General features: G+C 38.2%; 1 protein-coding gene across 1 annotated transcript in view; it reads right to left on the bottom strand.

Annotated features, from left to right (window-relative positions):
* CLSTN2 (calsyntenin 2) overlaps positions 1–25,848 on the bottom strand; it is a 220,042-nt gene that overhangs the window by 81,200 nt on the left and 112,994 nt on the right. The window contains exons 2-3 of the mRNA XM_035888854.1: positions 2,909–3,104; positions 996–1,204 (exon numbers count right to left, since the gene is read on the bottom strand). Coding sequence (XP_035744747.1) covers positions 996–1,204; positions 2,909–3,069 — 370 coding nt within the window. The 5' untranslated portion in view covers positions 3,070–3,104. The remainder of the gene's footprint in view (positions 1–995; positions 1,205–2,908; positions 3,105–25,848) is intronic.

Genomic DNA, 25,848 nt, shown 5'->3' on the forward strand with positions numbered 1-25,848 from the left:
AAGGACTTTTTGAGCTTCTCCTGCTCGGCCAGGTGCATAACAAGCTGGGAGGGAGCACAGCCATTACAGCTAACCCAAACTGACCAAAGAGCTATTCCATACCATATAACATCATGCTTGGGGGGGGTGGGGTTAGTCGGTTGGTTGTGGGGAGAGTGATTGCAGCTCGGCGAGTGATCGTGGCTTGGGAAGTGACCGCTGCTCGGGACGGGCTGGGCATTGGTTGGCGGGTGGTGAGCAATTGCATTGTGCATCATTCATTTTGTATATTCTGTATATTCTCTTACCATTCTCATTATTACTATTATTCTTCTTATCTCTTATTAAACTGTCTTTATCTCAGCCCACGGCTCTAACCTTTTTTTTTTCTCCCCGATTCTCTCCCCCATCCCACTGCGTGGTGCTTAATTGCCAGCCGGGTTAAACCACAACAAAATAACACTACTTCTCCAAAGCAAATTTTCTTCCATGCTGGAACAATGGATCTGCTTCAGGAAGCACCACAAATGGGTAGATCTATGGACCCACACCCCGAAAGTTTTAACAATCAATAAACATATCCAGAATAATGTAAATTCTACATTTAGACTCTGCTCCAGAAAGCTGACAAGAATGGGACTGGTTATAAACCAGCGAATAAACCCTATTAGATAGGGCTACATGCTGCATTAGGAAATGCCATCACTCGGCTGAGGAACTAGATCTGAGACAATGAAGAGAATGGAGTGAGTGACAGAGAAACATATTGCTCATCTAAACCTGAGATTTTAATTTCCATTGTAAATTACTGTAGCACTTTATAACCAAATCTTACATAAAAGGGATGGAATTTCCCAGAGTAACGGTTCCTTCATTCTCAGAGAAAAAAACAGGGTTACTCTCTTGAGTTAAAACTCCACCCAGGTGATCAGCTAGCATCAATAGGTAATTACACTATCTACAGAAATTATTGCTATCTGTCCCAGAATTTACAATTGCTCTTTCTCCATACTCACCGTTTCTGTCAATGGCAAAAGGAACATCAGTTGTGACAATTTCATAATTGCAGATTTGGCTGTACTGTGGGGAACAGTCCTCGTCTATGGCTTCTACCTGCAGTATGCTGTCATAGATCTTTCCCTCTGTCACAGTGGCCTTATACACACTCTCCTTGAAAGCTGGTGAAAACTCATTGACATCCTTTACCTGGATATGGACCACTGCCCTAAAATAGGTAAAGACATCAAATAAAAGAATTCATTTTTTATGACACATCACTAAGAATTTGTTTTCAAAACACTTGAAAAGACTAACAAAATATATGTAGAAAACTATGTAAACAACTGCTAAAATATTGACTTTTTATGTTTAATTCACCCAGTTTAATATCTTAATGTGGCACTAGGAAAAAATCTATTGCCACAGCTTGTAGGGAGGGGGCTTCATGGTGCTCCCTATTAAAATCAGTCTGCCTCTTCAAATGGACTCCAGCAGAAAGTCAATTATATCATTCCAGTGTAGAATGGGTTAAAAGAGGAAGAGAATTACAGTAATCTTACATATCTCCCTAGCTAAAAATGCTCAGTTATAAACATTCTTCGATGTTAAACAAGGCTCTCACCTTCTGCTGATTATAATATCTAATCCTTTAGTTACAACACTGTACACATAAACCTTTGAGGGTCAAAAACAACAGGCTGTTAGTATTTAATGAGCAAATTCTAAAGGCCTTTCTTTGAATGGATTTGCTATCTGGTTTGACAGACAAGGTAACACAGGGACAGGGAAGTGAAAGGACTTTCTAGATCGATGGCAGAGCCAGTAGCAAAGGCTGGGACACCAGACAGCCTAGCTTAGCGTGTCATTTACTATACAAGCCGCTACAAGAAAGTGTAACAAAGTCTGGTCCCGATGGACCACATTTCATTTTGTCAGGATTAGACCAAAATTTTCCACAAGTGGAACGTACTAGCTTGTTACTGACACGTGAGGGAAAAACATCATAAAATTTCATAATATGAAGCAAAAACTGTTTCTGTGACTTGACAGTTATTTGATATTGCAGGTTTCCTTCAAAAAGTGTATTCTTTTAAAATATCCTGAAAAAGTTCAGCATGCATTATAGAGGTAATTAAATTTTTAATTGTCATGTGTCCTGGATGAGGAAAAGGAAAAATAATTACCATTCATCATTTATTTAAATGGCTCTCAGCAAAACGAACAATTTGTACAGCATTTATACATCTATACGTGAGTTAAATTCATCTTTACTGACAAATGGACTGGAACTTGGTTTTATGAACTGAAGGGGGGAAAAGGCACTGTGCCACTTAAGCTTATGCAGGGAATTGGCTACACAGTAAAAAGTACCACCTACTAACCTTTAATTCCCCTCTCTTCCAGAGGATTTTAATTCCTCTGAGACCTGCTGCCCAAAAGCTGAGGTCAGAAACATACCGTGCAAAGGCAACACTGCTGCAGCTTATATACGTGCAAGGGTGATTTTCTCTTTTCTTACGATTTTTAATGAGACGAACAGAGAGAAAAGCTACTTAGAATTTGTAAGCATCGCTTAAAAGCTAGCTTCCCTGTCCTGGATGATGTGTTTAGTCAATGTACTTAATGTGAAAGCAAGAATGGAAAAAAGAAACCAAAACTGAGATGCATTTCTCCACTTGAACAGGAATCCTATTAAAAGCTTCAACTACAACCATTGCAGAACGGGTCAAACTGCAGGAGGCAAAGAAGAAAAAAATTTTCTAAAAGAAAAAAGGAATTAAAAGTGGATGAACTATTGCAACAATGCTTCATCTTGGTTTTATTTGCTTTCTACCTGACTAGAATATAAAAAGGAGCCCTTCAATACAATCTGTACTGTAAAGCAAGTGTATGCCAAAGCAAAAAAAAATTTCTCCTCGTTTTTACCCACTTGTGAGATTTCTTCCAGTTTGTTCCACCTGGTCCTGATCCACAGTCATAGGCCTGGATGATGAATGTGTATTCCTTCTGCAGTTCACAGTCAATAGGACTCTTTGCTTGAAGACGACCTTCTCCAGATGTCTTGTTAAGCACAACAGCTTCGAAGGGCATTTCTTGTCCATGGATTTTAAAAGCACAGATTTCACCTGTGAGGAATAGTATAAAAGAATCATAACCAGGGAGGTCTAAGTCTTATTCACTAGAGTGACAGTGGAGAAGTTAGCACTCATTTGTATTTCACATGCTGTTATAGATGGGGGAAGTACAGTCTCAGGCATCAGTTTATAATACATCCAAAAGGGCCATTAGCCGTGTGCTCATATAGCGTGGTGCGGTGAGTGCAGCTCTGGTCACGTACTTCCCTCTTCCTCTGTAATTACTAAATTGTTTCATAAAGCCCTAAAGACTATTCCCTAGATATGGTACTAACATCAGTGTCGAGCTAAATTATTCCTGAGCTAAATTAAGATGACTGTATTTAGTTAAAGAAAATAGCAGAAAGAAAAATAGTGAATATTTTAGAGGCGGCCTTTTCTAGCTGCTGTCACTCCTTCCTTTAGCCACTTGAGCAGCCAGGTGGTAGCAGATGTTCAGATTCTTGCAGTTTGGTTTCCCAACAGTGAAAAAACTAATGATGCAAAACATGGGCACATTCAAAATGTATCTTGCTTTATTTACAGACATGTATCATCTTTGGAACAGAAGCAGCTGAAGGGACACAGACAAGTGTCCCTTTTGGACCTCTCAGTCACCCACCCACATTCACACACTCATACACGAATGCCTTCTTGGCAGCAACTCACTCTGCCTCCAAACTGCCTCCTAATATAATAGATCCATAGCTTCTCTCAGAGGAATACTATACAACAAAACAGATGATATAGCAAGGACTAAAAAAAATTGATTTGGACACAAAAGACAACATCAAAAATCTTGTGAGAATATGAGTCTGAAAGGGGAAAAAAAAAACCAGTTTCTGGTGATCCTTTTTTTTTATCCTTCATACTGATGGCAAGGATATGCACACTGAATTCATTTTTAGCCACTCCAGAATCCGACTTTAAAATGAAATATTTATACAAAGACCAATGTGACTTAAATATTTTTATGACACATTAAACATGTGCTCTTTTATGAGCAAGTCAGTCTCGGGACATGCATTATAGATTCAAAACTGTCTCCCACTCACATAATCCTTTTCCATTTATTTTCAATTTACAGTTGCAGCCTTTTGGAAATCTCCTTGCCAATCACATCTGAGTCAACTGCCAAATTCTAAATTAACTCTGAATCTATGACCTCTAATTCAAGCCTGGCTCCTCTCTTTTTCTACTAGAATATATTGTTTATTTTTAGAGAAGAGAGTAGACAGTGTCTTTATAAAAGTGCTGGAGTTCATAGTCCCTACTAGGTGTGAGAAAGAAAAAATGGGAAGGTGGGGGGGAGGGTGGTAATTAGGTACACTTAAGAGTATAAATACAGGCATTTTAGGATATTCCCTCAGCTATCACCACATAGGTTTCCCTTTATTATAATGGGAGCCAAAACCGAGCAGCTATATACATTGACCTTTAGGTAGATGAATCCCACTTAACAATTGTAATCAATCCTATGAATATCTTTACAGAATCAGCACAAAGTTGTTTTAGTAATTATGAGGCACTGGGAAAATACATTAAGTGTTTGCTTGGCCATTTGCTTGCTCCAGCCTCTCACTCAAGTGGCATGAAAGGGCGGTGTGGTTTCCCAAGACAGACAAAAGATGAGCTCTTTTCCAGGCTTGCTTTTGTTCACCCTCAATGAGCCCAAACATTGGGGCTATAGAAGAAGGAATGGATTCTACCCTGAAAATCAGACTCTGTAAAAGACTAATACTTTGCATATCCATAAAAGCAGGCTCCACAGTGTCTATGAACTGTTGCATAGGAAACAAAGCATAAGACTAAGAGAAGGCAGAGGTGAAGCTTTGATCGTAGGCACTGATCTCCGCGTTGGTATCTCAATGTCGTCACACATACCTTTGAAAAAATTATCCTAATTTCTCTGCAACTTCAAAATGAAACATTCATCTAAAGTGATACTGTGGATTTCCATTTTATTTTAATGTAATACAAAAATAACTGTAAATGTGGGAAGTTTAATGGAAAAGTACTGTTGTGTTCTGTAACAGTGGTCTTCATAGATTCTTAATAACAAAGTTTTCCTCAGATGCACAATCCATCAACAGAAATCATAACTTCAGTGTTTTCTGTTTATTATTTTATTGATCCACTCTTTGATTGTAAACAATATAGTATTAGCAGGCATCCAAGACTACTGTTCTTAAAAAACAAAAATAGCTCAGGGCAGAAAAAAGTTCTCTCGGCCTTATTCTAAACAGGTATCACTTTTTCCTTTCCAAATGCAGAGGCCTTGATGCAAAGCAATCCTAGCAGCAGCACATATTCTAATTAGTTCTCAGCAAGTATTTTAGAAGTTTCTATATCCTGGTCCTATGCTAGATACTGCAGCCTTACATATAACTCTAATTTTGTCTTTTATATCCCCACTTGCCAAAGATAAAATAATGACAGCTGCATGGAGATGGGGAGATATTTGTAAACACACTGCAAAACCCCCACATACACTTTCAGATTCTGGCTACAACCACCTTCTTATATGAAAACAACTGTCTATGTTCTTAAAGACTAGGTAAGGATTTTTTCAGAAGAAGGATTCTACTACTGTTTCCAAAGAAATGAGTTAACACTGTTGAAAAATGAGAATGTATAGTACTCATAATGATTCTAAAAAGGTGCCTTAGTGACTGTCTTGGAAATGGATGGAAATGGTAACAGAATAGTAACAGCTGTAACAAAGCAGAAAACTAAGTAAGGTCCAACTTAACACTCCCAGACACACACATTTAGAGGTATATAGAACTACTACTATTAGGCATTATAAATAGTGTCTTTAAAATATAACAGATACTATTTTTCATTACTAAATGGAGTTACAGAGCTTTATTTAAACCCAGCTGAGCTAAGCCCAGACCTACATGATGCCAAGGGGAACTGTGGAAGCTCATTTTATTTACTGGGTTCTTTGATACGCATTGTTTTGTAACTCGTTTGAGGAAAAGGAGGTCGGGTCTCCCTCTTACTCAGGCTCACCACTTAAGTTGCAAACCAGTCATATTCAGGCCCTTGGCACCATCCCACCTGCCTTCTCATTTGAAAGGCTGAAATAATTAGAGGGCCAACTGGGACACTGTTTTCCTCACAACAGACAACACAGCAAAATATTAAGTTTTGTTCTTCATTTCATTTGACTGGGTTTGGTATCTGGTGCTTATAGGATTTAATGATCACAGAAACAGTGGTGGCAGTGAGTTGATAAAATAGGGATAAGTCAGTGATACCACATAAAAGTAGAAGCACTTCCATGAAATCCTATAGCAATTGCATCCTGGGTAGAGGGAAAATATCGCTTCTCCCAGGGCCAGGATGTACCATCCTGAGGGTTTCCAGTTGCTTCCTATAAAATCTTCTGGTTGCAGGGTTGAACTTTAGTAAGAGTTACTTCATTTTAATACATGTTTTAATTAAATTTTCTCTTCAAATCATTCAGACTAGCATTAGCCATAAGCACCTATTAATTTTGAAGCCTACGTTATTTTAAGTTGAGAGCTCTGGTAGAGATCCATATGTTACACCAGCAGGGATCATAATCATGTAATTTCCTCTGTAAAAATTATAATAGCCTGAAAAAGCTATTGACAGTTTATCATTTCTGAAATATAACCAACAAATCTTTCTACTTTTTAGAAATTGCTAAAGACAATGTTTCATATTCAGCAACATTTACATGCAAGATTTAGCGACTATAAGACTTAATCAAGAAAACTGTATTACAAATTACCACCTTTATATGAAAAACAAATCTCACGCCTCTTTCAGTAGAAATAAAAATCCCCAGTGTTACTCCTTTAACTACACAGAATTATTCACTTGAACTCAATTTCAGACATTACTGAAAAAACTGTATGCTTATTTTGCCTTTCACAGCTACCTTTGCTTTTTTTTTCAGCTTTCATTACACCAAGACTACAGAAGACTTCAAGTGAAAAGCTGAGATCTCTGGCATTTGATCATTTTCATCGGTAGTTAATAAAAGGAAACAGCTGTATGTGAATCAACAATCACCAAATGTTTCATTTGGTTGTATGAGGTTCAGCAAGGCCAAGAGCCAGGTCCTGCACTTGGGTCACAACAACCCCACACAATGCTACAGGCTTGGGCAAGAGTGGCTGGAAAGCTGCCTGGTGGAAAAGAACCTAGGAGTGTTGGTCAACAGCCAGCTGAATATGAGCCAGCAGTGTGCCCAGGTGGCCAAGAAGGCCAATGGCATCCTGGCTTGTATCAGTAACAGTGTGGCCAGCAGGCCTAGGGGGGGTGATGGTGCCCCTGTACCTGGCACTGGTGAGGCCACACCTCGAATACTGTGTTCAGTTTTGGGCCCCTCATGCCAAGAAAGACATTGAGGTGCCAGAGCACGTCCAGAGAAGGGCAACGAAGCTGGTGAGGGGTCTGGAGCACAAGGCTGATAGGGAGTGGCTGAGGGAACTGGAGTGTTCAGCCTGGAGAAGAGGAGGCTGAGGGGAGACCTTATCGCTCTCTACAACTACAAGTGAAAGGAGGGTGTAGTGAGGTGGGTGTTGGTCTCTTCTCCCAAGTAACAAGTGATAGGATGAGAAGAAACGGCCTCAAGTTGTGCCAGGGGAGGTTTGGATTGGATATTAGAAAAAATTTCTTCACCAAAGCATTTGTCAAGCATTGGAACAGGCTGCCCAGGGAAGTGGTGGAGTCCCCATCCCTGGAGGTTTTTAAAAGATGTGTAGATGTGGTGCTTAGGGACATGGCTTAGTGGGGCTTGGTGGTGTTAGCTTTACAGTTTAACTTGATGATCCTAAAGGTCTTTTCCAACCTAAGCTATTCTATGATTCTATGACTAACTCCAACTAGAGTTCCCTGCATGTTCTATCCTCTCCATTGGCCTTACGATTGCTTATGGAGTAGAGTTTACACAACTGTGTTCAGGACATGTCTATGCATGTGACTGTACACACATGTATTTGCTCCTGCTGTTAACTCCCAAACGATTTGCTAATTTCAACTACATTTTAAGAAGATGAATTGTTTCCCACAAGTGCTATGAAATTATGCAGCTGCACAATACAGAGACACTACAGAAATAGTGCAGGGGTGACAAAGAGGTCACATGTCACCAGATCGCAAACAGTCCACACAAAGACCTTGTAAAAGCTCAACAACAAGGAAAGCTTCAATTTTATCTTGCACCTTTTTGGAACCAATAAATCAAACATGAAACTCAAACCTGTAGGAAACCAGGCTTCATTAGTTCACTGCTGACAAAATTGCTTATTTATATTTATATCCTGTTCTGATTTTATTACTCTTTAGCCTTTTATTATATTTCTATGGGTGTTTTCCTCGGATGTACAGATCAACATAGCTGATCGTTCATTTGGAAAAAAGTTGTGCTTTTATACTCCCTGAGGTAAAAAGTGTCCCCAAAAGATCCCGAAGTGCCTAAGAATCAAAGCCGCATGATCACATGCAAATCCACTCACACCTTAGAAGAGACAAGTATTTTGCTCAGGAGAAAGACATCTTGAGTTTCAATTTGAAGAACAGAGAGAATGACAATAGCGCTGTTTTTTCCTTATGTGTGTCCTTCAAGAACTTGATTCAGCCGCATGGATCCATCGCGTCATAACAGAGGTATTTGACAACCATCAGTAATGAATCTTCTTCATATACTACATGGCACAACTAGACATTGGAGAATTTTATAAAACATATAAATTTGCTTATGGATATGACTTTCCTCTTGCTATAACTAAAGGTTTTAAACCACTCTTGTCAATGAAATTGAAGTACTCCTACTCTGAATGAAATTTGAATCTTTAATCCTTTACATGTGCTCCCTCCATATATAGATGGACATCCAAACACAGACACACACTGTTCTTTGAACATTGATCATCAAAGATCTCTGTTTGCAGTTGGATGGACATCTACAAATAAGTAATGCAGTTAGTAATACTATTCAATGTGATGGTCTGTTTTCTCAGAAATGCAGCATGGACCCACTATGTGCAGTCAATGTTGGGTTTTTCAGTAAGTTTGTTTAGGGGTTGCTGTTTCTCTTTTTTTTTTTTTTTAACCCAGCCTTCCAGAATGACAACTGTAGACAAGCTTCTCTGCTGGAATCCTGTAAATACCTCCTGCAGTGCAGAGCTGCCAACCTTCCGAGTGTCTCCATGCCACTGGGAAGGTCTTTGACAAGTTTTTTCTATCATAAGCTGTAGCTACTCTTTATATAATTACAGAACATAGAGGGTTACATTTTGAGGGAGGAAAGGGTAGTTGTTTGGGAAAAGGAGATGAAATAATATTAGAGATGTAAAATACCTTTAAGGATAGAAAAAAAGTTAAGTAAGGCAGTAACTACTGTATATGCTTTTCCAGCTCATTGAAGTCAATGCTATTAAACTCATACTGAAATACTAAAATCCAGGAAGCAATACTGAAATCATAAACACAGAGAGATGTTCATATCTTAATAAAATACAAAAATTATTATTTCCTCATATCTAATTTTATGGGCAACAAGCTCTGCAAAACAAGAGCGTAAATACACTGCTACCCTTCCTATTCTATTCCTATGGATTTGAAATTGGGAAGTGGAGGAAGCTGCACTTGCATTTCAAGTGATTCATTGCTGCCATAAGCTCACACCAAACGAACCAAACCTCATTCTTGCACTGAAGCAGGGACCAATTGCTCAGGATAAAAAGATGGGTAGGATATAAGCAGCAGTCATATCTGGGTTTCTTCCTGGCTCCACAGTAAGTTTCCCAGGGAAGTCACTTAGGTCATGAAGCCACTCAGCAATAAAGCACCTGAAAAAAACTACTCCACAATTTGGTTTAAATAAGCTTGTTTAAAAAGTGTAATTTTTACGGACATGGTCTGATTACAGTGAGATATATGATCACGTTTTTCTGCTGGAAATTAGACCACCAGTGCTTAGGTGCATAATACGTCACATTGTGCACTCAGATCTCCAACTTAAATGATAGAAAATTGACAAATGTTTATTTGAAGACTGCAATAAGCATTGAGGTGGATCAGAAAAATATGTAACAAGGAGATAAAGGTTTGTGCACATAAATATGTGCTTAATTAACTAATGATTATACAGGTCTCAAGCACCCTCTATTCTAAAAGCATAGAAATATAAAATGTTGTCATTCATTCCTCCCATCAATCAAGCATGCATCAAATTAACATTCTATTGTAAATAACTTCAAACATTTCTTAATCTTTTCTTCTTGCAAGATTCAAGAGAGAAAGGAAGCGGGAGGGTATGATTTTAAGAAGAGCATCAAAAAAGTATACTATTATAATCACCATATGGAGCCCCATACCCACGTGTAACAACGGAAGGCTTTCATTAACCTCATGTTTCATGTCTGTAAGTAACCTGTGGATTCAGCAGCGCCTCTGAGTATCACACAAATACACCCACTCAACACACAGGAAGAGCTGTCCAATTCAGTTAGAATGCTTTAGGCCATAGCAGAGTCTCTTGAACTGTTATATGATCATTACTGAGAAATATTTACCTTGTCATTTTTTTAGAATACCACATTATAACGAACTATTTGAAAAACGATCCTGCAACTGCACAGTTAAACCTACAAAAAAGCACATTAATAAGAGGAACTTTATCCTCCAGGACCTAAGTGGAGTATAATTACTCAGTTCCCAATTGGTTCATTTTCTGATCTACTTTTTCACACGTATCAATAACAACCATAAACACATGCATGGGTCGCTGTCTTCACACACACTACCTGCATTATTTGATTAGTGTTCACTTGAGGCTGCAACATTTGCAATCAGCGATTACAGGTTTCCTGCTGCCGCAGATGAAACATCACTTTGCTTCAGACAGTCACCTTTCAGTAAACACAGAAGCTGAGATGCTACCACTGCCCTAATTCTACATCTGTGTCTGAAAGATGGATCATGAAGCTATTTCACCTCTAGATTAGTGAGGTCTACACTGAGAAAAATAGGAGATAACTTGCCTAGAGAGGCACTGACCCATTTTACTGAGTATACCCATTGAAAGGAAAGTGAACCTATTTTTATAAGGGAGACCTAGCGGCCTCTGCATGTAAGATTAAAAAGGTTATTACAATGCTTGCAATAATTTCCAGCCACTAAGTATTGCTGAGCTGTTAAAGGACAAATGCTAATAAAATACAGAAAAGTACCTAATGTTGTATAATGTGACTAGAATTTAAATTTAAATAAAGACCTAGGATTAGGAATGCTGGCTAGCAAATATGTACTGCTTTCAGAATTCCTACAGCCTGGTAGGTAAACCTAGCACAAATATTTTCTGCAGCAGGATAGGTGCACCAATGTGACCTGCTAGATTTGGCTCCCTTGTGAGATATAGAGAGATAAATAACAAAGTGAACAGCACCATGTCACACTCAGATTAAAAAAAAAAATAAAAAAAATCAGCAGCTGTTTCGTCTACTGAGGACTCAGCAGACCAACAGAAAAACTTACTTTTTAATTAAACCACTTTCCCTGGGGTTCTATATCTAGGCAGACAATTTCTGAGATAAAGAAGCTTGGACAATCTTGCATTTATTAAAATTATTCCCCTGAATAATTTGAAATGTATTGTTTTGGGGTATAGTTGCCTAGTCCAAAGCACATAGTGAATGATCAATTCATTTTTCTGCTTCTTTTTACCAAAGGCATTAGTTAACTTTAACTTGAGCACTATACCAGGACATTTGGACTGACGAGGACATACTATAAGCAGTGGACTTGACCACACAAATTAAAGGAGAGGCAAGTACTAGGAGCTAGGGCTGTCTTGCAAAAATAATAATCATAAAATAATTCCAAATATGTAGAACAAACCAGAAATAACTATTGGGCTCTACAGAAAAGTGAGGCAGAAATAAAGGATTGCCTACTGGTTGTTTATCAATAGACACATGTCCTTCTTCCAGCACACCAATATTTTGAGATAGCCATTCACCCTCTGTTTTTCTCAGATTTGTAATCTGGAAGATCGGGTTGATGATAACAGAATGCCATTTAAAAGTATTACAGAATCACCCAAGAGTAATGGGTGGTCATCTGAGGCTGTGTGCAAATGGGAGTCTGCAGACAGTTGGATGCCAGCAGCTCTAAGCTAGAAACCAAGTACTCGCATTAGCACGGTGCTGTGCTTGAACGAGCAGGTGTGGATTCCTGGCTGCCTCATGGCTAGAAAGCCTGGAGTGAGAGCACTCTGCATGTGCACAAAAGATATAAGAGAGGACTGCAAGACCCTTGCGTGATTTTTACATTTTTTTGAAAAATCAAATGAGGACAAAGAAAGTGAATTTTTATGACAATTTTCTCCAAAGCGTGTACACAGACATGTCAGGTTTGCAAAAATAAGCACAAGAGCGGTGCAATGCAAAATAACTTTGGATAATTGTGGATTTTTCATGGCATTGGCAACCTACGAAGTAAGATAAAAGGGAAATTATGCAGTTTGGATCTTTTCATTGGCTCCTAAACTCTTGTTAACATGCACAGTAAAATATTGCAGAGGCACATTAGGAATCTCAGGACTGTTTCACCTTATGCCCATAAAAACACATGTGAGAGAGAACACAGTGAGTGAGAGGTTAGGGAAGGGGTAAAGTGCTTATGCATCCCCAAGTTTTCAGTCAGCTATTTACTCTGCTACGGCCTCTTCTTACAGAAGCAGATTAAATAAAAAGCTTAGGAACATTAACTCAATCTTGGCATGGAGCCTGGGCACAAGGGTTTAATCTGTGCATCCTACAGTCATGCAGTAAAGTAGAGCACCGAGTTTAATTGTTACAAGAGTACCATATGGTTCCTCCCGATCACGGCTTTTTTTCATTTGTTTTTACTTCCACTTGTCTGTCTTTAAATAATCAGAAATATTCAGCTCCAAGCGTAAAGTCTTAATTTGGACTGGATCTCTAGACATGATGAGTTACTTTGGACACAAATGCTTCTACTACAAAGCATCCTCACAAATGAAAAATAACATAGTCAAAATTATAGCATCTGGCCTTTTATCAGAATGGAAATCACATACTGAAGATAATAAATTAATCAAAAGAAAAGGTAAATGCAGATCTCTCACTAGAAGATCATTTGCACTCTAATTTGTGTGGACACTCAGAATTGCTATCATTATTTTTAAAAAATATATATATGGCTTATCTTATACCTCTGAGCCTTACAATCTCCTCCTCTTTTTTCCTGTAGAGTTTATTTCCTACCATGCCTTTATAAAGATAAGTATCAGTACCATTTATACTGTGCTGTTCTTAAGCATACAGTTCCCCCCATCACTAATAAGTCATCAAATGGCCCCAGCCACTGACCATAGTGGCTACGTTTTTATGCAGAAAAGGTTTATAGTGAATTGTCACTCACAGGCAGGTCATGAGAAAGCCTGTTTTTTTAGGCATACAAATCTGAGAGAAACTCCCCACCACAGCTTTGTACACACTTCGGACTGCCTTAGCCTGCTCATGCTTAATATTTTACACATTAGAGGTGTGAGAACCTCAGCTGTGTGAGCTGGCTAGCTCGCTATTTCCAGAGCTGCCCTCGAGCAACTGCTACCTGGTATTTTGTTCCTTATTTCCAGCTTTTGTTTCTGCTAAGAACAGCACAAATACTTAAGCAGTACAAAATCTCAGATTGTTCTGAGACAATAACTTACTCAGAATTTAGTAAGATCCTTGCTTTTTAATGCAGGAGTGTCAGCCGTAACAGGTCCTGAATATATTCAGTGATTTAGATGGGACTCCAGCCACCAAAACAATTTCAGAAGCACAGACCCTTGGCGAAGTATTTATAATGGTAGGGGGTATTGTGCACCAGTAAATTTCAGGCTGATTGCAAACATTTCTCTCTCATATAATGGTATGATTATTAGTAGTAGAAAATAACTTTTCCTGTATAGAAACTTAGATAAAGTTTTTATATTCTCACTGATATGAAAATAACTATACCGGATATTCAAAGTGCATCTGCATTGAGCCTAAAGATACAGACCATAGTAAAAACAGGGGCTCGGTCCCTTTTAAGACTTTACAATGGGATATCTTAGGCACATTGATTATCAAGTAACGCAAGGAGGTTTGTTTTTTAAACAATAAATTCAAAGCCACAATGAGCTCAATATGCTGGGTTTTGTGCTTATCATCTAACATTCTGAAAAATCTTACTTATTTGCTATATCTCTTAGATATTACCCTATTTGTTGCCCTCATCTTTTTTCTTGAGCAGGACCTATACAGAGAGCATAAATCGTATTGTTCAGCTTTTTTCCCCAATCTGAAATTAAAAACAATTTGAAACTTTTAATGAAACCGAGCTGCATCAACATAGCTGTTTTCAGAGAAAGGTCAGATTTTCAATTCAGTCCTCTCAAAAACCCCATCAGCATTGCAGAAATGGCAGAACTATCAAAACATCCACAAAGTACTTCTAGTTCAGTAAAATTGCATTTTTGATAAATCATGGTTTTACCAGCTCTACTATAAATATTTAATGGCTTTGCTTTTTCTCTTTGATTTCTGCTCCCTCTCTGATGCCCATTTCTGGGTATGTGAGTCAGAGTTGTTCATGACATCATACCCAGCTGCATTTTGTGCCTTTTTTTTTTTTTTTTTTTACTTGTCTTCACATTCAGAATTTGGAAGGAAAGGCTGATACTGTGAACCTTATAGAAAAATTACACTTCCTTGCTTCTTTATAAGAGTGGGAATGCTAGCCCATCTGAAAGCATTTGTCATAGATTATAATGGGTCTGAGATTTCATCCTTGGATTTAATTCCTACTTTCTAGGAATTCGGACTTTCTAGGAATTTCTAATCACTAGATTTCTTGTCCTCAAAAGCACACATGATACTGTAAACATTTCAGTATTTGGGGACTTAGCAGGGGTCGTTCCCTCCCCTTCTGCCTCAAATCAGCATCTGAATAAAACACTTGCTGTTCAGGGAAAACTGAAGTCCTGAGGCCTGTGAACACAGCAATGACTAAAACTGGACCGAATTCAACAGAAAGATTTTAATTGATTTCACCGTGGAGCAATCTACACTGTGGGCACGTATTTCAGTTTCATCTCTACATCAAAATATTCTTGGATTTATTATCTATTCCTTTAAATTACTTAAAATCCACGTTTCTTTTGGCATATTTTACATCTTTAAGAGTTAAAACTTTTGCAGGAGTTTTGAGAGGTATGAATTTAATTACAGACATAAGTCTTTGCAGAGCCAACCCTTTAAATGTTTTATAACATGAACTCCCAAGGAAGTTTCTGTATCTGGTTTCTGAGCAAATGAGATACCACATTAAAAAAAAAAAAAAAAAAAGACTACCTGAAGATAGAGTTGAAGTAAAATTACAACCTGGGTCGTAATGATTAGGTACAAAATTTAGACAGATTTCAATGGCAAGAGGCAATCCCTTGCTGAGCACTGGTAAAATCCGTAACTGCTAAGGGCTAAATTATGCTTGGTTAGCTGAAGAACAGTACAACTAAATGTTACAGTACAGAAACGAACACAGATCTCACAGTTATCAGAGGCAGTTATGTATAATATCACAGCTCTTGCTGAGAGAACAGATTATTTTTCTACTTAGTCTGTATTCTATCCTCACTTTCATTCTATAAAGTGAAACACAAAGCTTATTTTTTATGCTTTAGGAGCTATGACTGAACTTTCATTGCAATTTAATGTTTAATTTGATATTAATGGAATGAAGAATGCAACTATTAAAACTCAACATGTGCAATATAAAGCAATAAAAATGTAACACCATGAAAATTGCACAATAATAAATCATTTTCACCAATTTAGAAACTGCAAATAAATATCTATATCGTTTCTATTTAACTGCTCCTCAGCAACGTAAAGAAACAAATTATATTTGCAGTTTCTGAAGTAAATTATAATATTCATTTGAATATATCTGGTAGGAAACACAAACAAAGTATTTTACCAAGACGTAAAGTTAATTCAAAGCCATTTTTGTGGTTCACACTAAACACTATTTAGTGGTATTTGCATTTATACTATCACAACTGGACAAACAGAATTTGACTGGCTGTGGCAGTACTACTTTGCAAACTCTTGGCTATAGCCCTGGGAAGCAAACGCTCTGTCGGCACAGTTTTTAGAAGATACATTTACAGACTTGAATTTTTGGGTGACAAATGGTTTTCTGGAAGGAGGAATTGACTAACTGCTTGTCAGGGCATTTGCTGAAAACAGCTTCTCTGTTAGCTTTGCCATGAAAATGCCTATATATTTGGGAAAATCTGATTTAATTTAAAAACTGGTATTTTCCCTCTGTGAATATAGTGCAAAGTTTTCTTCTAGAAATGGCCAATAATGGCAGTGTTATCTGTACTGGCTTGTTTTCTTTAATCAAAAGTCATACCTGCTTGTTCTCTTGACTCAAATTTAGTTTCTTCTCCTATTAGCCCTGCAGCACATAACTAAAACTGAGTGAACTGGATCATGTTTCTTCTTGCACACAATTAACAGACTTGTTTACTAAAAGCCTCATTTCCAGAAATACTGAAGAAATGCTGATCCTCTGGACTTCACTGGAAACTGCAGGTGGTTACAAAACCTAAAGACCAGGCCATCTGTCATAATCGTATTTGAGCAAAATAACATGATTGTATAAGCATTTTTAAGAGCATAGTTTGAAGACAGAGGGACCGAAGAGCTGTCAGTGAGAGCCCAAGGAATCTTTATTCCCAGTAAATCTTTAGATAAAACGTTTTGTTCCTGTAAGACTGGGCTCAGTTTCTAGATGTAACAGTTAGAAAAAGCTTATGATTTGTTTGCAAACTGGAAAATAATGAAACCCAAAGAGAGACAAACTTCTTAAAGAACTCAGCTACTCTTCCATTAGTACATAGCTCTGCTTGCAACTTAGTAATTTTTTGCAAAATATGCACACTTTAACCAGTTTCTTACAGGTTAAGCTCCTCTCCTGTGGGAAATCTGTCCCTAGTGTCACCCACCCAGTGACCTCTGCCCCTCAAGAGCCTTTCCAAGGTCCTTCTACTACCATGAACAGACAGGGAGATCAGGGTAAAAAAACCCTTACAACAGCATCTGACACCCCATGGCAAAGGAAGACAACACCTAGAAATGAAATAACACAGGGAAGCAGCCAAGCTTGCGCCAAGGCTTTTGTAGGACAGGGTTGCACAGGTGATGGGGGACACCTCCACAAAGCCTAGCAAACAACTGGGAACAACCTGGATTCAGGACCGAAAATTGCCCACTCACATATCCACTTGTTTTCCTGGCTGCTTTGTGGGGCTCTGGGCACAGCACTGTCCTGTGGACCAGAAGGAATCCAGAGAAACGTGGTACTCTCAAGCAGATAAATCTCACCTGAGTTATGTTCTTCGAATAGTCCAAAGTGCATTAGCATCAGTTTCATGGTTAATGAAAAATAGGCAGCCTCAACTGGCAAAAAAACCCAGCAACAACCCTCATCATCCTCCCAGTGTTGTTACATGATTAGTACGACTGTCAAAATTACTTATCCAGATACTATGATAGCTCACTTAGCAGATTATAACTACTTAAACAGCCATAATTGTACAGAGATATGCAGCCAAGTAACCCTTGAAGAATTCTGAATATTACAGGTCTGATAAATGAGATGATAATGAAAGGGAAGTTATTAAAGCACTTATTTTTTGACAAGTTGTGATTTTTGAATTATCAAGTATGTCAACTTTTACATCTACAAACCACATTCTGTAAATGGAGTAAAAAAGCTTCCCAGCTGTGGCACTGGTGCAACTTCGTGTGATATCTCAAAGCAATCCATTTGACACATTTCAGGTGATGTAGCAGCTCTCCCTCCATCAGATTTCTGGGAATTCTCAGAAGAGGGTGTGTACTGCAGAGAGCAGGTGGAAAAATACTAGCAACTAAAACCAAACACGTAAAAAAAATCCTAGCTCAAAAGCAGACAAAACCTTGGTATCTGCTCAATCAGCATCAGGTAAGTCAGTGACACTGAGGAATAACTAAAACTTTGTTTAAAGACCTGCCAGGTTTACTAGGTCTTTTGAAATGGTTTCTTATGGTTTACTTTCCACAGTGGAACAAATGTGTAAACATGCAGGCATATACACACAAGCTGCTTACATGATTGCCCTCTGTTCTAAGTCCATAATTTCAGAGAATCACTTCCCCCCCCTTTTTTTTGCGGGGTGGCAGGGGGATGGGGCCGACACACAACGACACCACACGGACACGGGACACAGACACAGCGGAAGGCAGGTGATGAGGAGGCAACAAGAATCAAATATTTTAGTTAAACCTTAACATATTGCTGTTTCTGATTCTTAGCTTTACATTTCAGGTACAGGGCAATCTAGTATCAGGACTGATAATAGCTTTTTTGTTTTTAATGATGAACTAGATTTCTCACGCACATCAGGTTATTCATAGCATTGCTCCACTGACCTCAGAAAATTGTTCTCTATTTTTACAGCTGTAAGGGAATGAAATAAGCACAACGCCCCCAGCAACAGCTGCAAATGAGGCATTTTGGAAAATTCAGAGCATTAATGCCTTTTTTTTTTAATGTGAGCAACACCCTGACATTTATTGGTTTAGTAGTGCATATACATTGCAAGTGTAAAAACTGTGCAAGACACTTGCTGTGTAAATTCACTGGAGACCTTGAAAGGATAATTTAAAGCTATTTTTACCACTAATGAGTCACTAGTACTTCGACCTATAAGTAGAAGATACACAAATATAGCCACACCCAGAAAATGATTCTGTTGGCCATGACACAGGAATATACAGGTATTTTTACACAGTATCCACAGTGTCTCCCCCTGAATTTTATTCTCTTAGCCTGAAAATAGAAATAAAATATGTTTTGGAAAAGTTTATATTAAACCACAATCACAGCACTACTTTGATAGGAGCTTTGGAAAGATCTTTGTCAGACTGTGCTATCAAGGAATGAGAGATCACTCTTGTCTTGGTTTGTAAGGCAAAAACAACAGTAAAAAAAAATCAGAAAATCTTTAGGTAATACTGTATCTAAAACAGTGAAAAAAAATTCAGAAGTCACAAGAACAAAGTTCAACCTCTCACAAAACTGATGACAGAATATATATTACACAGGTGGAGTGAGGAAAACCATTATTCATTATTACATTAATTATTTGTCCTCCAGAGGTGAAGCTCCATGAAGTCAAAGGCAGCCAGGCAGCCTATATTGAAAACATGTAGTCACAATCACCCTCACAGATTTGGTTTCTGCTACTGAGTAGCATTGTTGGTAGAATGACCAAACAAGGCTTAAGGTGGTCACATTAGTGCTGGCAACAATTATTCCGAGATACTCCATGTATTTGCAACTCTGTTTTTACAATTGCTTAAATATAGATAGATAGATAGATAGATATTCAACAATTCAGAGTGGCTTTCTGGATTCTATAATAAAAATGCTACTAACGTGGGAGAACAAAGACTTATTTTAAATGAACGGTAAGAGTTGCTCACTCCATCTCTTTTAAAAGCATTCTATCTTCATGGGATTGCATCAGAAAGAATAGTGCAGCATGAGGCAAAACAAGTAACAAAATAATGATGGAAACAAGCCTCCAAAGAAATACCTGAGGGGCCTTTGAATGAACAATGACTAGGTTATCAATGAGATTCCTGCTTCCAGCCAAGGTTAGTGAAGCTGTAACTCCCAGGATGAGATCTAAACCCAAGATGACAGTGAATTGTTGAAAATCCCTGCCCTAAGAACAGAGAAATGAGCTGTCAACTGGTGGTTGATGGAGAAAAGTGCAGGAAGCATCAGAGAATGCAGCATGGTGTCATCCTGCTGGAGATTACAGACAGACCTAGTATGACCAATGATCAGAAAGCTTATTATTCTAAGATAAGATTGTTCTTGTAACCTAAGAATAAATAATCTGTGGAATTCCACCCCAAGACAGATTCAATAGAGCCAGGCACAGTCAGGTTCAACTCAGACAAGAGGCTGTAAGGTACTCATAGTGAAGAGAGGGCAGTGACTAATCCAGATTTGTCAAACCCCAGTGGAAATAAAGAAACCTGCAGCTTACGGTCCCAGTCCTACCTCATGTAGGCTAAATACGAGAATTTAACGCTGTTAGAGAGACCTTGGGAAGCATCTGTGGTAGAAAAACTAGGGAACAAGACACATGTGCAACTTATCCCTGAGCCACTATGCCATTTTTAAGAAAAAAACGAAGCAGCTAGATTTTCAAGTCAGAGCCACCAAACTGGTATTACCAATCTATCAAGAATATACCAAGGCGGTAATTGTGCAATTTGTTCTATGCATGTCATGATTTCCTGAATTCAGACACATATTTTTGGAACTAAAGTGTATATATATATATATATATATATATACACACATTTTTTTTTTTCTGCCATCATTGGGACGGGGGAGAGAGTCGTAAAAAGAAGGTAAAACCCACGGGTTGAGATAAAGACAGTTTAATAAAACAGCAGAGGAAAATAATAATAATAGTAATGATAAGAGACTATACAGAATATACAAAGCAAGTGATGCAAAATGCAATTGCTTGCCACTCGCTGACTGATGCCCATCCCATCCCTGAGCAGCGATTACTGCTCCCCAGCCAACTTCCCCCAGTTTCTATACTGAGCATGACACCATATGTCTGGAATAGCCCTTGGGCCAGTTGGGGTCGGCTTCCCTGGCTGTGCCCCCTCCCAGCTTCTTGTGCCCCTGGCAGAGTGTCAGAAGCTGGAGAAAAAAAAAAAAAAAAAAAAGGTCCTCGACTAGTCTAGGCACTGCTTAGCAACAACTAAAACATCAGTGTGTTACCAGTGTTCTTCTCATCCTAAATCCAAACCAGAGCATTATGCCAGCTACTAAGAAGAAAATTAACTCTATCCCAGCTGAAACCAGAACATGCAGCCATTTGTGACCACTCCCATCAAGGTACCTGATGGTACCTGAGGTACAGATTGCAAGATCTGGTCCTGAATGAGATGCAGGTATTTTGCAAGGCCTATTCGGGCTGAGGAACCACACTACCTAGAACTCTATGAATCTGCACTTGCTTCCCTCTTGGGTATCACCAAGAATCTCTTGCCATGACATGCTCAGAACACTCTGCAAAAAATATTAAAGGCAAAAGTATTGTGCAAGTATTACAGACATCAGCATCTGGTCTGCAAAACCTTTAAGGACAGCAACTCTGTCCACAGATTGAAGATTCAAATTTTAAATGTTTTACTTCAGAAAACGAAACTTTTTGGTTTTACATGCTAACTTAAACATATTTAAAATGGAAATTGATGAGGCACAATAAACACTGGAGCTGCATCTCTGGTTTTACAATGTCATTATTGCAATGTCTTTCCTTTAAAATACTTTTAAAGAAGTACCTAGGTTGATCATAAAAATCTATGTATTATAGCCATTGTATTTCTTAAACAGTAATTTTGTTTAATGTTTAAGCTTGCAGTGACAACAGGATGATTAAAAGTGAAATGGATTATGTTGCTCACGGTTTAAGTCAAGCAAAAGTTCCTATTATTTGAAGTTCCTATTTGTAAAGAGGGTTCCTAGACTCTCTTTTGCTTTTTGCATAACTTTGTCTGACCTCATTTTCCCTGTCATGACTTCTAATGTGCTCTCTTCACAGACATCATCACAACTGGCTCAGTGTCACAGACACACAAGCTCTGCTAACAGCAGGTCTTCCCCCCAGCCCCCTTTTTTCAGTGTTCTGTTTACTTTCAATAGAGGTTTTTAAATGGGATGGTGGACTATGCTATCCAAATTTGACCAAGTTTCCATCTTCTGAGGAAATCAGTATTTGGACATGTTCAACAAACTTGGCACATCCACTCAGTCCCAGGTGCAGAGAACATGTCTTGGATGAGCAGGACTTTCTATGAAATTTCTTAGCCTAATGGCAGGGTTAGGTTTAATGGTTGGACTTGATGATCTTAAAGGTCTTTTCCAACGTGAACAATTCTATGGTTCTAATCTGAAGAATTCTTCAGGGTCATACTAGACCTGGGAACTGGAATACAGGTTCTCAGTGCTTCCCTGCATGACATTTTCTAATTCTGACAAGTTTAAAATTCTCGTAATACCTTTCCATGAAGAAGAGCATTGTGAAAATACATAAACTAATGCCTTCTGCTGGACTTATTCACTCTCGTGTTCATGGGAGCGAACACAGTACTTCATGTAATTTTTTTGTGCAATGGCTACAGTCAGAGCATTTGCTAAGATCTAAAAGTAAGAAGCCAGAACTAATCCCCAAGTTTTTACACACAGTGCTACCTTTTTCAGGGCTCTCATAAAAGGATATGTTGTCATATGGGAAGTATGGGAGCACATAAAAGATCACTCTTTCGTACAGTTTTGCAGTGGATAAGAAAGATACTAATCAGACAGACATACTATTCTCTCCTCTGGGTGAGAGGACAATCACAGTGGCCTGGCAACCTCACCCCCTGTTAGCAACTGAAGTTTTAATAAGGAACTTTCTTTCTTAAAAACAAAACAAAAACAAACCAACAAAAGCCCTTAAAATGAGAAAAAAAAGGATCAGAAAAATAGTTTAAGAACGCAGGGGGAGGGGGAAACCAACCATTCCCACTAGACCTATTCAGTCTCAAATTCTTTGTATGATAGATTAAGCAGTCACACCTCAATTTTGTTGGTTTTTTTGTAGTTATTTTGATATGGTGTTTGATTTGTCAGCTCAATCCTCTCTGCTCCAGCTACCCAGTTTTCCTTATCTGCCACTCCTTTGTCTAATGTCAGGCAAAGGATCAAAAGACTGACAACAAGGAAAAGAACTGGAGTGGCTGATCACACGCAGTGCATGGCATCCAATTATTTCATGCAGCTTGCTTAAATTATTCAAGTCCCTCTTCTGTTGTTTATAACCTTCTGAAGCTTTCTATCCACAGGAGTTTTTTTGGTAGCTGATTTAAAATCAGTAAATACAAATAATGGGGCGATGTTGTTTAATTGAGAACTTAGTTGACTCTTCAAAGAGCCTGACTTCTTACAATATTTCATATTCGAACCACAGAGTTCTGTCTGAATTGAATAGAAACAATGTCTCCCATACCAAAAGTACTGAATCAGATTACAGGGGAATTTACTTGCCTACTCCAAAATTATTTTCTTCTCTGTCAGCATTAACTTAGCAGCTGGACCTCACCATTAGTTTTCAATCTGCTCTAGCTGACAAAAGTGAAAGGTGCTAATAAAGAAGCAAAAATGGGCAAAAAACCACATGGGATATAAAGCAGTCACAGCTGAAAGACTCCGATTACTCATTTTCTCCTTCAATAAGTCTATCCTGCTCAGAATAAGAACTCAAGCGCATTATCGCTCTGAAAATGAAAAAGATAGATGTTTTTTTATCTCCTAAAAAACCCAGGAAATGTGAATGTAGAAGGAGAAAAAAATTAAAGCATGCCTAACATTCACAGCCAAAACATACTACAGAGATAAAAGCTGCCAATCATCATAAATGATATGACACTTTATTTTAGAGAGTATTTATGGTGCTGTTCTGCTCCCCTTCCCCCTGCCCCCCTTTTTTTTTTTCATATTTCCTATGAATTGGCTATGAAAAGAATGAAAACTGTTCATGTCCAGCAGCCCACTACTGAATTCACAGGATGGATGAATATATCTGCTTTGAGCCAACTTCCAATCTCTGGGCATTATAGATCTGTAGACCAGAGAAATATTTCCTCTTAAGATTTTCAAATTATTATTCCTAGGATGCATTTTAATGAATCAAGAAAATTGCTCCATAGGAATCTCTGTCAGCCTAGCTTTCTATCTCAAAACAGCCACCAAATAGGTCCTAAAATAGGAACATCATTAAAAAGATAGTTTTTGTGTAATACACACAGACAGCTGAATCTTGACAAGGTGTAGACCTTCCAACAACAACAAAAAAAATTAATAAAAAAAAATCACATCCCTAGGAAAGAATACCCAACTCAAGATTTCTTTTTAACCAAATTTCAGCTTCCAGCTGAATGTCCTCTTCAATATTACCCAAGGAAGAATGAAATACACTGAGAGCTTTTCTTCAGATGGAACAGAATCATCTCCTTCAAAGAATGATTCAATACTTTGTTCTAAATATAGTTAAACCAGCAGTAAATACATCTTATCAGTCCATCTACTCTGGATTCATTTTTCAGAATAGATTTCTGCTTATAGTAGTATTTATTTTCTGGTTTTCTGTAACCTTTCCTAGTGAACAGTTTGCAGTTTTGAATCCATTTATCAATCCCAATTCCCTGTAAAAGACTGTAAGCAATATTTTGCAGAACAGGAAGTAAAATACAGCATCAATGACTTAAAATTAAATGAAGCCACTAGTGAAACAGTGAGTTTTACCTGAATCACTGCCATCACAAATGAATTTAAAAAACTGTTGGTTATTTGCCATTTCAGAACAGATGCTTTTTTTTTTTTAAAAATCTTTGTATCACTTGCTGTGCTATGGAAATCTCTGAAGTCACAGAAAGCTTCCTAGGAAGATAAAATCTTTCCTAATCACCAGACTTCCTTAGACCCCTTATGGGATGTTGATTGGAAAGACAGAAACAATATGTTTATGACAAAGAGATGCTTGATCCAAAAAGTCTGCAGTCCATTAGTAAGGATCATGTACTTTTGAGACTTTGTCTAACAGACAGCTGAGTAAGAAAGGGAGCCCAAAAAGGAATTTTGTAAAAAAACCCAAACTAAACCCACCCAACCTCTACTTAAAATCAGTAACAAAATCCCATAGAAAATTAAGACATTCAAGAAGAACTAAAACATAAACCTATGAAACTGTAAACTGAGCATAAACCTATATCAGAAATACTTTCACAGCACCAGCACCATTTGCATATACAAGATTAGGAGCAATGAGATCTGGAACAAGCTTATCACAAACAGTTTCACAGATTGTGATCCTCAAAAAAAAAAAAAAAGTATATTCAACATTTCTACAACTCAGAGAACTTTGGATGGTTATGGTCACACAGCATGTGTAATTTATGCCTGTGTATGCTGGGTGCTAATCACATGGGTGAAATTAATGCCACGGTCACCTCTTCCAACTGAATAGCACAGAAATGGCTGAACAGGTAGCAAGGACACCTAAAGGGCTCTTATGTGGTCTCCATGCTGACAACATATGGGTGAGGACCAGAAGCTATCAAAGACTGCTGAAGATTAAAGAAATGAAGAAGCTATAGCTTCACTGTAGGAATTGTGAGCTTCTGAGTGCAGCTCAGCATTTACAGAAGTTGTACCTGCCAGGATGAGGTCCTAGACTGCATCTTCGATCCCTAAAACAAGCACACAGCAAGAAAGATTTGGCACAGCCTTCAGAGTTGGGCTTGAGGCAACACGATATTTTTCACTCTCAGGCTAAAACAAAGCTCAAACTGGAACAGGATCATGTCTCGCTGATACTCTGCACTTGAGAGTATGGCATCTCCTTGATTTGATCAAGAGGTCTTGATTGCAATTTGTTCAATCTAAGGACATACTTGAATGCATGCTAGGAAATATATCTAGTTGAATTCAGCACTTCTGTTGTTGTCCCAGTGATAGCTCTACTTCCCTGAATGTATCATTGCATAGTGGTTTAACTTTTAAACATTTCTAGTTGTTTACGATA

The sequence above is a fragment of the Egretta garzetta genome, unplaced genomic scaffold (assembly GCF_000687185.1).
Source record: "Egretta garzetta isolate BGI_Z169 unplaced genomic scaffold, ASM68718v1 scaffold161, whole genome shotgun sequence".
NCBI lineage: Eukaryota > Metazoa > Chordata > Aves > Pelecaniformes > Ardeidae > Egretta > Egretta garzetta.